Source organism: Erinaceus europaeus, chromosome 12 (genome assembly GCF_950295315.1).
Source record: "Erinaceus europaeus chromosome 12, mEriEur2.1, whole genome shotgun sequence".
Lineage (NCBI taxonomy): Eukaryota > Metazoa > Chordata > Mammalia > Eulipotyphla > Erinaceidae > Erinaceus > Erinaceus europaeus.
Genome location: NC_080173.1, coordinates 60,045,302 through 60,059,742, shown reverse-complemented (window position 1 = coordinate 60,059,742; position 14,441 = coordinate 60,045,302). Strand labels below are relative to the sequence as shown.

At 40.5% G+C, this 14,441-nt stretch overlaps 3 protein-coding genes across 10 annotated transcripts in view; 1 reads left to right on the top strand and 2 right to left on the bottom strand.

The window, feature by feature from the left end:
* STXBP4 (syntaxin binding protein 4) overlaps positions 1 to 3,309 on the bottom strand; it is a 214,024-nt gene extending 210,715 nt beyond the window's left edge. For all 6 annotated transcript variants that reach the window (XR_009553085.1, XR_009553087.1, XM_060203767.1 and 3 more), the window contains exon 1: positions 3,202 to 3,309. The gene's annotated coding sequence lies outside the window, so the exon portion shown is untranslated. The remainder of the gene's footprint in view (positions 1 to 3,201) is intronic.
* A 21-nt stretch (positions 3,310 to 3,330) lies between these two features.
* On the top strand, positions 3,331 to 11,263 carry LOC103120920 (cytochrome c oxidase assembly protein COX11, mitochondrial). The gene is made up of 4 exons (XM_007531415.3): positions 3,331 to 3,729; positions 7,612 to 7,767; positions 8,905 to 9,030; positions 9,315 to 11,263. Exons 1-4 carry the CDS (start codon positions 3,367 to 3,369, stop codon positions 9,495 to 9,497), a joined length of 828 nt encoding a protein of 275 aa, XP_007531477.1. The 5' UTR covers positions 3,331 to 3,366; the 3' UTR covers positions 9,498 to 11,263.
* Positions 10,697 to 14,441, bottom strand: part of TOM1L1 (target of myb1 like 1 membrane trafficking protein) — a 57,724-nt gene continuing 53,979 nt past the window's right edge. For 2 of the 3 annotated variants that reach the window (XM_060203769.1, XM_060203771.1), the window contains exons 15-16: positions 11,925 to 12,028; positions 10,697 to 11,236 (exon numbers count right to left, since the gene is read on the bottom strand). In XM_060203769.1, the coding sequence (XP_060059752.1) occupies positions 11,965 to 12,028 (64 nt within the window). In that variant the 3' untranslated portion in view covers positions 10,697 to 11,236; positions 11,925 to 11,964. The remainder of the gene's footprint in view (positions 11,237 to 11,924; positions 12,029 to 14,441) is intronic. The other variant, XM_060203770.1, reaches the window with a different exon arrangement.

Genomic DNA, 14,441 nt, shown 5'->3' with positions numbered 1-14,441 from the left:
GGGGGCTTGAACCAGGATCCATATGCAGTCATTGTGCTTTGTGCTACATGTGCTTAACCCGCTGTGCTACCACCTGACTCCCTTATTTACAATTTTAAAATCAAGGAATACACACAAGACACAGACACTGTTGGTGGTATATTCATGCAGCTATTTGCATGTAAAGATTGCCTAAATAAAAAGAATGAAGAGAATACATTTTTGGCTAGAGTGACAGTAATGTTTGTATGGATTTGAATGAGAAATGTAAACATGACAGATCTTGTGGATAAATGCCAGATTTTCAAGCCTGAAAGCTGGAGGTCCTGGGTTCAGTAAGCTAGAGCTGACTAGTTGTCTAGTCTCTCTGGGGACTGGGGGCAGATGTGGGAGAGGTGAAAGTTAAGACACCCAGGACACCATGATGGTACTAGGAGTAGTGTGAGGAACCTATCATAGGGAAATGATAACTGAAGGTAAACCATTCTTTTTTGTGTTTGTTTTCCCCTTTTTAGAAAAATCATATATTTTTTAAAATGTGTTCATTTATTGGATAGAGACTGAGAAACTGAAAGGGGGTAGAGAGATAGAAAGAGGGAAAGAGAAACACCTACAGCTCTGTTTCACTGCTTATGAAACTTCTCTCCTCACCTATAGATGGGGAGGGACTTGAACCTGGGTCCTTGCACATGGTAACAACTGCAATCAACAAAGTACACAACCACCCATTTCCCCATTATTTCCTCCAATAAAATGATTTGGAAAAAAAATAGCAAAGAAGTCTTTGTAAATACATTAGAAAAAAGAACTAAGGTGAATACAGAGGGGGAAAAATTGAAATGTTCTCATTAAACAGGAACATAAGAGAATCATAAGAGTCTGAAATTTTTGTGCTAGTGGAGAAAAGCATCACAAGATAGGTGAATTTCCTGGCTTTATGTTTTTTTCTGGCTCTGAGGCCACCAGCTCATCAGTTACTTCATGGTGACCAGTATCACTCACCTGGGCTCCTACAATCCTCTCCTAACTATTCTACTTCCATTTTTGCCCTACTTTCTTTAACTCACCCTCCACAAAATCAAATTACCTGCATGCTTCAATCCCTCTAATAATTTACCAAGTTTTGTTTTTTGTTTTTTTTTTTTGGAGGGGAATGTCCCATGGGGGGGACGTCATCACTGGGGTTCCATTGCTCTGAGCTGACTTTTTCAGAGAGAGAAACTGGCCCACCACAGCATCAAAAACTTATTTGAATGGGGGTGTGGGTGGGGTTCAAACTGGGTCCTGCAAATGGCAATAGAAACACACTATTATCTATTGTGCCAGCTCACCCTTGCTTTTAGGATGAAATTCAACCCCCTAGTCAAGGCATAAATGGCTCTATATTATTTGGCCTTACCTATGTCTCTGACCCCATTTCCTACCACTTTCCTCCCTGTCCCCTAGGCCAGAAACACTCCCTTTTGTTTCCCACTGGTATTCCTAGCTCTTTCTTGCCTCTGGGCCTTTGCTTGGTTTTGGAATAGTCAGTAGTGATGACTCCTTAAAGACTCCTTAGTCCTTGAGGACTAAGCTCAAATGTCAGCAACATCAGAAAGGCCATTATTATATTTTTCATTTTTTTTATATTTATTTTCCCTTTTGTTGCCCTTGTTTTCTTTTTTATTGTTGTAGTTATAATTGTTGTTGTTGATGTCGTCGTTGTTAGGACAAGAGAGAAATGGAGACAGGAGGGGAAGACAGAAAGAGGGAGAGACACCTACAGACCTGCTTCACCGCCTGAATAGCGACTCCCCTTAGGTGGGGAGTTAGGGCTCGAACCAGTTTCCTTACAGGGTTCCTTACACCGGCCCTTGCGCGCTTAACCCGCTGCGCCACGCACCAGACTCTCACTATTTTTACAGCACCTCCTTCCCCCTCACCATTCCATACACACTCTTGCTATCCCACTGTCTTCTCTGTTATGGAAATTCTTGTACTTATGCATCTGCTACTTGACTATCTTCCTTAGTATTTCCTTAGTTATCTTGTTTGACTTTCTCTGTGCTGTAGCCCTAGTAATTAGAACCAAGTCTGGCCCATAGTAGGAGTGCAATCAATAAAACACATCTAGGGCAGGGATAGATAGCATAATGGTTATGCAAACAGATTTTCATGCCTGAGGCTCCAAAGTCCCAGGTTCAATCCCCTGCACCATCATATGCCAGAGTTGAACAGTGCTCTGGTAATAAATAAATAAATAAATAAATAACACATCTTGGGTGACTCGGGCTATTGAATTTCTCAGACTGTTAACCATGAGAATGACTGTACCTGGGATCAACATTAGTTAGAAAGCTTAATGGTGGGGAGGTGACACAGTAACAAGAGTTTGGGGTCTGCAAACTCATGCTCTGGGTCCCGAGTTCAATCCCTGGCCATGCTCCTCTGATCCTACCACCCTCACCCCCACTTGGCAACACATTAAGTAAAGTTTTAAAATATATATACATATTTTTAATAAGAAAACGTTAGGTCATTATCACTGTTTGGAGATACTGCGAAAATCACTTCACACACATCCTCACTAGCATGATTTTCATTTCCAAATATGCCCCCCGAGCATCCGAAGGAAGAGTGAGGGGCTAAGTCAGCCCTTTCTGACCCCAGAAGCGCAGCTCTTCACCACGACTTGATGTTTCTGCAAAGAGGTTTTTTTCCACTCCGGCAAGAATGGGCTTTGCTGGCTGCCCTTTCCAGATCTGGTTTTGTCCAGTGAGCCAAGTGAAGAAAATCATCACCTCCCCCCCAGCACCTCGCTTTTCCTCGGATGACCCTCAAAGCCAGATCGCTTTCCTCCAAGTTTGCCTACGCTTCTCCCGTGCCCAAACAAAACAAGATTCACTGAACGAGTAGTTGGAGGAGCATCACAACAATCGAAGCCCATCCCCAGGGACTGAGAAACTACATGCTGTTGCGTGTTCGGGCTGCTCGAACATTGGAAGGCTTCCTGGAAGAGGTGATCCTTGAAGCCAGGTCCAGGGTAGTGAGCGGCAGCCAGAATGTCCCAGGGAGAAAGACCGTGCGCGGAACAGTCGCTGGGTCACACAAAGGCTGATGGGGTTTAGGAAAATCGGCACTTGCACGCCATGAAGCAAAGGCGTTTTCCAAAAAGTAATTTAGTTGGGCACTGTAGACGACCGAAGATGGGGGAGACAGTCCTGAAGCAAAACGCGAACTCACCCGAATGCTGGCAACCCGGCCTCCGTAGTCCGACAGCCAAGAGCGGCTACCTGGAAAGCCTGGTAGCCTAGGCAGCGGCTGGACTGACCCAAATATCGCGATGCCGAGTAGCCTCGCGAGATCTCATCTCTGGGCCCTGACGGGCCGGCGCGCTTGCCCGGTGGTATGTGGGGGCTCCGGCGTGCGGAGTGGAGGCACGTCGTTCTCTGCGCCTGGCCGCGGAGCCTCTCAGGGCGCCGGATCAAGGTGGCAGAGCTAGTCGAACCTTGTCTCAGAGCCGAGGGCGGCGGACTAGGTACTGCTGAGAGCGGGTTGAGGCGGTTTGGCACATGGAGGCGCCCCAGCCTGGTTCGGGATCCGGTCGAGCAGCCGCCGCGGCGGCCCAAGAGCTCGAACCCGTTCACGCGCGCGCAGGAGGAGGACTGGCGGCGGCGGAACAAGACCGTCCTCACCTACGTGGCCGCGGCCGCCGTGGCCATGCTGGGGGCGTCGTACGCCGCCGTCCCTCTCTATCGGCTCTACTGTCAGGTGAGGGCCGCGCTGCCCACTGGGCTGAGCGCCGGGGAGGTGGCGCTCCGCCATGTCTGGGGGTAAAGGGGGGTGTGGGAGATGGCCGCGCTGACCCGCCTGAGGGGAAGCAGCAGGCGCCCGGGCACCTGAAGTCGGCGGCAGAATCACCGGGTCGTGACCGCGGCGCTGACGGCCGACATGGCGGAGTGGCGGCGCCTCGGGCCTGACGCCTTGGCCTCCTGCTGCCGTGCTCGCCGCCTCCTATGGAGACGCTGAGTCTCTGAGCTCCGTGAGGCGGAAATGCCGAGACCGTTCATTCTTGCGGGGGACGTGTGCGTGTTACTGACAACGGGGAGACGCTCGGGATCCCTGCGCGGAGGCCGGACGCAGGCCCCTGAGGCGCGCCCCCTCCGTCGCCATCACGTCAGGATGGGCCCACCCCGGGCCCCGCCACCCCGTTAGGTCGGAGACGGGTGTGGGTATGGGGGGGGGTGGTCAGCGGGTTGTGAAAGCTCCCCGCCGCTCTCTCGTTAGTGCCCGGGTCCGCATCCCTCGGCAGCGGTGTTCGGAGCGCAGGTTCTCGGGTACAGCTGCTGCTGTTACCCGATAGGAAGGCGGGGGCGGGAGCCGGGGCCCCAGCCATCGGGATTGGGCTGTTGGCATTTGGGTTTGGCATTCTCTGGGCGGGCGGGCGGGCGACTCCGCAGCAGACGGACTTGTTCAGGTGGAGAGAGATGGAGACGCACAGCGCCGCCCGCGTGTGGTGGGGGCTGGGCGCAAACCGGGGCTGCCCACGTGACAGTCACCACCATCCAGATCAGCCGTGTGTACCTTGGCGCGCTCTCTCTCTCTGCCCCTCCTCTTCTTCCTCCGTCGTCGTCTCATTCTTCTCTTCCTCCTCCTCCTCCTCTTTTCTTTTTCTTCTAATGGGTTGTTATAACCAGCATTTTAAAGATTTTATTTATCTCTGAAACATGATAGAACCAGACAGGGCTTAAACCCGGGACCTCATGCTTGAGAGTCCAGTGCTTTATCCACTGCAAAACCTCCAGGACCGCCTATATATATTTATTGTTATTAATATGTTACGAGATTGTAAGGTCACGAAGTCTAGTTCCACACCACACTCACCACCAAATTTCTGTATCCCATGCTCTTCCCAAAGATAACCAACATAGATCTTACAAGTCTTTTTTATTTTATTAGCCCGAACACTGCTCAGCTCTGGCTTATGGTGGTGCTGGGGATTGAACCTGGGACCTCAGAGCCTTAGTCTTGAAAGGCTTTTGCATAACCATTATGCTGTCTCCCCAGCCCCAGATCTTGCAGTTTGCTTGCTTCTGTTTTGTTTGGATTTTTTTTTTTTTTGCAATTTCATGTAAATGAGGTCTCTAGATAACACATGTTGGTGAAACCATCTGGTAGTTGTCTTTCATCTCTTATGTACCTAAGCATAATCACCACCTGGAGAATTTTTTAAACTCCTGCTTCGCAGGACACATCCCTAGCCAAATCAGAATGTCTTGGAGTAAGAGCTAGTAAATTATTATTATTATTATTAAAGATTCCTAAGGTGATTCCAGCACAGATGTTCTTTACTGACTGGCAGTTGTAGCTGGTTTACCACTTTGTCTTTAGGGAGTTAGCTTGCCTTTGTTTTCAGACACACTGTAGAAGGTAAAAGGACTTCACTGTTCAGTCTCCTAATATCAGCATCAATGTAGGAAAATTTAATAAACTTGATTTCTGGATGGCCAGCATGGGCCAAGCAGGAGATGTCAGACTGCCAGTTGGTTACATCATAAGCAGAACTGAATTCACACAAGAATAGATCTCTGCAAACCACTGCAGTGGGGTGGAGAACAATGTGAATTTTCAGGGAATAACAGGTTTTGGTTGTCAATATTGGTTATCTACTGTATAGATACAGTAGATTCCAGGAATGCTCCTTATTGCCTATAACTTTATATGACAACACCCCCACCCTCCACACAGCTTTACCCAACCAGAATCATCATTGCCAAGCTTTCTAAAGTTCCAAACTGAAAGTGAGTAACAGTGTTTTGTGCTTGTGTATGCAAGTGAGTGCAGGGCAAGAAAGTAAAAATGATAAATGGTAATCTTTAACTTAATTTAGATGTTAATAGTGTTTTCTTTCTTCAAAAAATTTCTTTTTTTTTTTTAATTTGGGAATAAGAGAGAACTAGATCATCACTCTGGCATATACAATGCCAGGTTCAAACTCGGGGCCTCATGCTTGAGAATTCAATGCTTTACCCACTATGCAACCTCATGGCCAACCTAGTAACATTTTCATAAGATTATCTCTTTCACTTTTGGAGCCATAAATAAAGGATTGTCTAAACTAATTAATACACCAATTTTATCAGTATGGAAAGTATCACCAAACGGATTCATTTAGTCCCTAAAGCTGGTTAGCAGCAGAATGAGACAGTCTAGTACAGAGAGCACATTTGTCATGTTTATCCTAGTTTCTCTAATCATCGTACTTAGAAATGTGAAGAGTGTGCTTTTCAGAGACTACAAGCAAGAATACAGTAAGGAATCTATTCAAATGATTCAAAAGAAATTCCATCCTCTTTTTTTTTTTTAAGAATTTATTTCATGAGAAAGATAGGAGAGAAAGAACCAGACATCACTCTGGTACATGTGCTTGCTTCCTGGGATCAAGACCTCATGGTTGAGAACCCAATGCTTTATCCACTGCGTCACCTCCCAGACCACGCATCCTTTTTTTTTTTTTTTTTTTAAGTTTTATTTATTAACGAGTAAGATAGGAGAAGAGAGAAAGAACCAACATGTTGCCAGAGACTGAACTCGGGACCTCATGCTTGAGAAGCCAATGCTTTATCCAGTGTCACCCCCTGCCCTGGGTCACAAAGTTGTATCTTTAAATGTAAATATTATAGCTCTCTTTGACAAAAGAATTTATTAATCTACTAGACAGGGTAAATAAAGGTATCCTCTCTTTTAGGATTATATAATGGTACATAGCAGTTAAGTGAAGCTAGTTGACTTATGTGACAAGCAGAAAATAGTAATACTATATCTTGCCGACAGTCTTGCTTAGCCTCAAATTTGGTGTTTTTTTCCTAGTATAGTAACAGATTAATTATCCGGAGACCAGAATTCTGGCAACCACAAGCAGAAGGAGAATGATGACCATGGAAGTAAGATTTTTTTTCAAGCATCTCTAGTAAGGAAATAATGGCAATGAAGACAGGGAAGACTTGGATATAGATATAGATCATCCTCATACTTTATTATTGGTGGCCAAAAAGATCAGTTTCTTTGATTAATTGGTGGTTCTATAAAAAAAAAAAATACTATGCAAATATGTCCATGAAAAAAAAAAATCGACCAGCTTGGTAAAATAAGATGCTTGAGAAAAGCAGACTATATAAGTGAAACTACAAACTAATATGCTATGAAAGTTTAAGTGACAGAAAAATAACCACAGGCGTGGGAAATGAAATTAAATGATTTCATTGAAATTTCAGAAAATTAATAGTGAATAATTTGGTTGTGGGTAAGTTTTATTAATAATTGACAGGAAACTCTAGAAAGAAATATATTTAATGAAAAGGTAAGCAGTATTATCATTGATTTGTTATTTTTGTAGAGCTTGCTACCTGCCAAATGACTCCTTTTTTATCATATCAATGAATCAAGTCACTACTGTGAAAATTTCTAACATGTAAATGTACGCCCTTGACACCAAAGTAGTCATACCATCCAGAATAAATTGTCAGTGACAATAAATATTCAAACACAGGTCTAGTGGGTTAAGGAGAGAAAAGTTTCAATATTAGTAAATAGATCTAGCAGCACCTAGGCATATTGTTTGGCATATTATGCTTTTAATATCTTTTTTTTTAGACTACTGGTCTTGGAGGAGCAGCGGTAGCAGGTCATGGGTCAGACCAGATAGAAAACATGGTACCTGTTAAGGACCGTATCATTAAAGTCACATTCAATGCAGATGTGCATGCAAGTCTCCAGTGGAATTTTAGACCTCAGCAAACAGAAATATATGTAAGTAGTTAAAGGGTTATAAAGGCTTTTTTATTTATGTAAAAATTCTTTCCATTTGTAAAACTATTTCATGACATTCAATTTCAGTATACTGAAAGTGTACTTAATTTCAGAGTATTGAAAGACTGCATGTTCTTTTCTCTCCATGAGTTACTTTTTTTTTCCCCATGAGTTACTTTATTGATAGTACTTTACAACAATTTAACAGACTATACATTATTTTTTACTATTTATACAGAGGCTAAAACATTGCTTTGTCATATGCAGTACCAGGAATTGAATAAATTCAGAGCTTCAAGTATGCAAGGCACACTTTACCGTTCAGCCACTCCCCAACCCTATAATTTCACTTTTAATTTTTTACAATATAGATGGTATTGCAATAAAAGTCTGAAAACGTGGAAAATGCTTTTTTTTCTTTGCATTCTCAAGTTCACTGAGTAGTTCTCTTGGTGACTAATCTTAAGAGTTAACAGCAACTATCATTGTATCATTTTTCTCAGTTACAAATGATAAAGGAAAAGTTTGAAATCATTGTTTAAAAGTTCTCTGTAAAGTAATCAAACTAAAAAAGCCAGGGGCTACTTCAGAAAGTTTTCCTAAAATTTTAATAATTCTATGAATTAATGGATAACTAAAAAGGCTTAACAATTTTTTTTAACTTATTTACTAGTGCTTCCCTAGGTTAGTGAATATGACAGTTTTTTTCAATGATTGAGGGCTTTATCATTCATTTACAGTTTTAAATATTAGTTTCAATTACAGACTAGTATATAATTTACTCTGACTACAATTTGGGTGTAATGTTGATAACTAAAAGAAATTTTCAGTCAATCATAGTGATAATCAGGACAGATTTGACATGTTCTTGAACACATTTAACTTAATTTGCAGGTTATTGTTTGAAGACTTTGTGTCTACAAGAGGACAGTTAATTTACTAAGCATCATTAAGCATTGTTTTTCCGCTAATAACAAAGATAATATTTGAAAATCAGAAGTTTGTTATTTTGCTGACTCAACATTTGCTTAGATTAGGTATTACAGACTAACCGGGAAAAACATGACTAATTTGGTAGGAAAAGAAGGTACTGTATGAGATTGATAATACTGATGATGCATATTTTCCTTAAAACAGGTAGTGCCAGGAGAGACTGCACTGGCGTTTTATAAAGCTAAGAATCCTACTGACAAACCAATAATTGGAATTTCTACATACAATGTGTTACCATTTGAAGCTGGACAGTATTTCAATAAAATACAGGTATAACTAAATGTAAACTTTATATAAAAGTAGAGTTGTCTTATACTAAACTTTCATAGTTTTGGTGGTTGTTAATTTCTGAAAATGCATAATATCAATCTTTTTGTTTTCATTGCTTGTAACAGCTACACAGATATCCAGGACCAAACCAAATAGCTGTTTACTTATGTGATTAGAAAAAATAGCTTCCCAGTCCTTAAAGCAACACTCAGTCTGAGATGAAATGAACTACTAAAGATAACTGAATGAAAACATTAATAAATACTTTTCTATGAAATTTCTAGTGTTTCTGTTTTGAAGAACAAAGGCTTAATCCACAAGAGGAAGTAGATATGCCAGTGTTTTTCTACATTGATCCTGAATTTGCTGAAGATCCAAAAATGGTGAATGTTGATCTCATCACTCTTTCTTATACTTTTTTTGAAGCAAAGGAGGGGTACAAGTTACCAGTTCCTGGCTATAATTGAAGTCAACAACTAGTTACTGCTACAGATGGGTGACTTTTGAGAAATGTAACTTGTCTTCTCAGAGGACAAAGTACTGTACAGTAATGTGAAGCTTCTACTTTAAATGTTATGAACTGAGGCTGGGGAGGTACCATATGGTTATGCAAAGAAGACTTTCATGCCTACAACACCAAAAGTTCCAGGTTCAGTCCCCAGCACCACCATAAACCAGAGCTGAGCAGTACTCTGGTAAATAAATAAAATAAATAAATAAATAAAATGAATTGATTGGTGGTTCTTTTTCTTTTTGACCAGAGCACCGCTCAACTGAAGCAATTCGTTGGTGGTACAGGGGACGTAGGACCGAGAACATCTTAATACTCTCTTTGGCCCCTGGTGGTTCTTTATTCCCAACTATTTTCTTTAACTTGAGACTAAGAGAAAAGATTTAGCTTTTTAATATAAAATTAGAAAAAACATATGCCTGTTTCTGAGTGTACGAGTATAAACATATTGTATTATTAGCTTGGCGACTGATTTTATTTTAGACAGAGACAGGGAAAAAGCAGGAAGAAAAGGGATCATAGCAGCAAAACTTTCAATGCTGTGAGGGCCAGGCTTAAGCCTGGGTTGTACATAAGGCATAACACACTATACAAGTGAGTTGTGTTGCCAGCCTGACAAGTAATTTTAAAAGAAACTTCTTTATTAAATATGTAGTCATGGATTTGATCAGTGAAATTCATTGGGTTTCATCTTAAATTATTAGTCCTTTTTACATGTAGCATTGAGTTTTGGTTTTTGGTGCCCTTGGTTATTTATTATAGGATCTAGATCAGAATAGGATTTGCATGGTTACTTCTAAGATAATCACTAGTTTCTTTCATCATGAACAGTAACGTTTTCATTATGAACAGTAACATTTAAAAAGCTCAGTATGGAAGAAAAATCTCTTAATCCCTAACAGCTTGCTCAAAAATGAGGTTTTTGACTTTTTTCCCATTAAGATCTAGAGCTAGTTTTTAATCGTAGTATTTACGTTACTTTGAAATTTCAGTGTAATTAAATAGAAATAAAATGTGTGTCCACAGCACTTAAGTCCTATAATTACTCGAAATTGCTGAATGTTAAAATGTTAGTGTGGGATTATGAAGATTTTTTTTGACATCAGAAATTTAAACAAGCTGTAAATAAAAAGAAAAGTTGTATCATTGTTTTAATAATAATGTCATTAGTATCTGTCTGTAAATGAATGTACAATTTCAGTAATCTTTATTCCAAATAAGCTGCATTTAAAATGAAAAAAAAAAAACCAGAACAGTTAGTATTACTAAGGATCATATTTATAAAGAAGTGCAAATTGACTTTTACATTCAACTTTAGTCAAATGAAGGCACTCATGCTTTTCCTGAGTATTTTTTCACATTTCATACTTATCAATTCAGAATTATTTTAGTAAAATGTATTCTTTAGTTGTGTGATGATCTGTAAGTATAGGAAGACTGTGAAACATAAGATGCTACAATTAAATCTGGTCTCAGATCAATGAGTTTAACTTGTGAATATATGTTATAGTCATGTTCTTTAGAGGGAAAGCTTAAACTGTTGCCAGGAAGCATAAATGTCACTGAAACTGTTGCTCTTCTGTTAAACTTCATTGTTGTGAAGGAGAAATGTTTCATCATCATAGGTCTTCTCTTCTGGACCAAGCTACCTTTTAGAGCTGGCTCCCCTAATGTGAATTGACCATCCACATGAACCTACAATAAAAAGAATATAGCCTACTATTTCCATCTTTTCCCTTTTTTCTCCATTTCTGGATAACTAGAGTGCCGTAAATGTAAATGTAGTAGAGGAAAGGGTAGGAGGAAGGAGATTTGGGTTAATAAGTTATCCATGGCCATGCTTTCATCAGTAAATAAATGGGACGACTAGTAGCAGCAAATAGGAAGAATACACCTATCTGGATCGACAATAAATAGGTTCTACTAGTCCCACATAGTATTAACTGTATATAATGGTAGTTATTTGATTTCATTGCTATTAATTATCTGCTTTCGTTAGCAGAGGCATTTCTATACCATAAAGCAACTTCTGCATTCTCAAGATGATAATGATTATTTTAAATGTTTATTTATTTATTAGAGGCAAATTTAGAGGGAGACAGAGACACCTGCAGCTCCGCTTCACCACTTGTGAAGCTTTCTCCCTGCAGGTGGGGACCAAGGGCTTGAACCTGGGTCCTTGTGCACTGTGATGTGTGTGCTTAATCAGGTGTGTCACTGCCTGTCCTCAGTTATTTTTTTAATAAGGTTACAAACACATTTCTTTAGTGAGCCATGATTCATTACAATTTAAGTGATTAAAAGGAATTTATGTAGTTATCAAAGTGTCAGAAATTCGGCCTTTGTAAATGCAAATACTAAATACAGAAGATAATACACTTACATCATATAGAGTGTAAGTTGGTTAAATTTTGGTTTTTACCTCAACATTCTTTATGACTTTGAGGTCCTTTAAAATGATGAGCATCAATTTCTTCATAAATAGTTCTAGAAATAAGGCAGAAAGGTTATATTATCAGTTTCAAATTTCTGTTGTAGCTTTTTTTTTATTATTTATTGGGGGGTTAATGTTCTACAGATGACAGTAAATACAGTAGTCGCTACATGCATAGCACTTCTCAGTTTTCCACACAACGATACAACCTCCACTAGGTCCTCTGCCATCATGTTTCAGGAGCTGAATTCCGCCCCCCCATCCACATCCAGAGTTTTTACTTTGTTGCAATACACCAATTCCAGTCCAAGTTCTGCTTCATGTTTTCTGTTTTAGCTTTTAACCACCATACAAGTTAGCTGAAAATCTGGTGCTAGGCTGGGGAGACAGCATAATATGCAGAAGACTTTCATGCCTGAGACTCTGAGATCCTGGGTTCAATTCCCAGCACCATCATAAACCAGAGCCGAGCAGTGCTCTTGTCTTTATCTTTCCCTTAAAATAAAAATAAATACATTTTAAAATAAAAATCTTGTGCCAACAACTTAAATGAAAGAATGATAGTGGCTTCACAGCTAAAGTACTAAGTTCAAGTACATGAGGGATTAGAGATTGTGTTATAAAATGAGAGATGCTAGAGATATATGAATGCTGAGTGGGGAGAATCTAGAGAGAAGTAGAAGATTTGAGCACTAGAATAATGAAATGCACAAACTTAGCAAATTGCACAAACTTAGCACTTTACCAGCAATTTACCAGTTGAGACACCTCCAGTCTCTTTCACCAACGAAAAGACTGAAGGAAGAAGAGAATTCCCCTAAGACTCAGCAAATGCAACTGCGAGTCTCCATTGCTACTGCCCTCAGAATCTGGAGCAATGGCAGGGAGGCCCTGTGCTGACACCAGGGGACAGAGAATTAATGAAACTCGGGAGATGATCTATACCTCGGTGGCCAAGCAGTGGGGCTGTGAGATCTCTTTGCATAACCACTGTGCTCTCTCTCCCACACCCTGCTTTATCTCCTGGTCAGGAGTCAGTGATTAAGCTAAGAAGCCTACTTATAGTTTAAAAGGCCTCAGGCTCCCATAGCCTACAGGGAAGAAAAAGGACAAAAGAGGCTTTTAACAGCATCTGTGCTCCAACTCAGGGATCAAAATAATATTGAAACAACTGTTAATTTCCACAACTATAAACTCTTTAAGTACCTTACATAGACACAAGTCAATCCAGGCAAGAGTGATCACTAATTTGAAAACTACCGAAAAAGGGACCTCATAACATACTACGTAAAATAATTAAACCAACAAGAAGAATATTGGAGAGATGAACCAGGACAACAGTCCAGCTAAAAGCCCCCCAAAGGTTGAAACACAAAGAGGTCAACATCCAAATATTAGCTAAGAAAATCACAGGAGTGAGTAGAGTTTGAAAGAATTGTCATCAATAATGCAGAAGCAACCAATGAGACTCTGGAAGAAAACACTATCTCAAGGTTATTAGCTGAAACTGAAATAGCTAAGAACACAACTAGCTGAACAAGCTAAAACAGTATCAAAGCAGGATAATAAAATACATGAACTCCAGAAAACAGTAGAGGGGAGAGAGAATAGAATCAGTGAGGCTGAAGACAGAATTAGCAAGATCGAGGACGAATTACAGACAACTAAAAAGATCTCAAAAAGAAATTCTGAAAGCAACAACAGAGTCATATGGCACGGCTTCAAAAGAAATAATATATGCATTATTGGCTTACCAGAGGAAAGAGGAAGGGGAGGAAAGCATTCCTCAGGACATAATAGCTGAGAACTTCTCTAGACAATATAAAAGACATAAGGTTCAAGAAGCCCAGAGGGTCCCAAACAGAATTAACCCAGACATAAGGACACCAAGACACATCATGTTTAGAGTGGAAAGGAATAAGGATAAAGGATCCTGAAGGCTGCAAGAGAAAAAAAAAAAAAGACTCATAAGATTAGCAGCAGAGTTCTCCACACAAACACTACAGGCCAGAAGAGAATGGCAAGATATCTACTGAGTGCTCAATGAGAAAGGCTTTCAAGCAAGGCTACTGTAACCTGCTAGATGGTCATTCAGACTAGATGGAGGCACAAAAACCTTCTTAGACAACCAACAGTTGAAAGAATCAGCTATCATCAAGCCTGCCCTGAAAGAAGTTCTGAAAGATCTCCTATAAACAATAAGAACAATAAGACCACCATAAATAGGCCATCTATCAAAACACTAAAACCCTATAAGACTGACATTAAAATATCTTCAATCTTTGATATCAATCAATGTCAATGGCCTGAATCCACCTATTAAAAAGCACAGAATAAGAAGATGGATCAGAAAACACAACCCAAAAATATGCTGTCTACAGGAAACCAACCTAACTCAAGATAAACACAGACTTAAAGTGAAAGGATAGGAAACTATCATACAAGCCAATGGACCGCAAAAAAGGG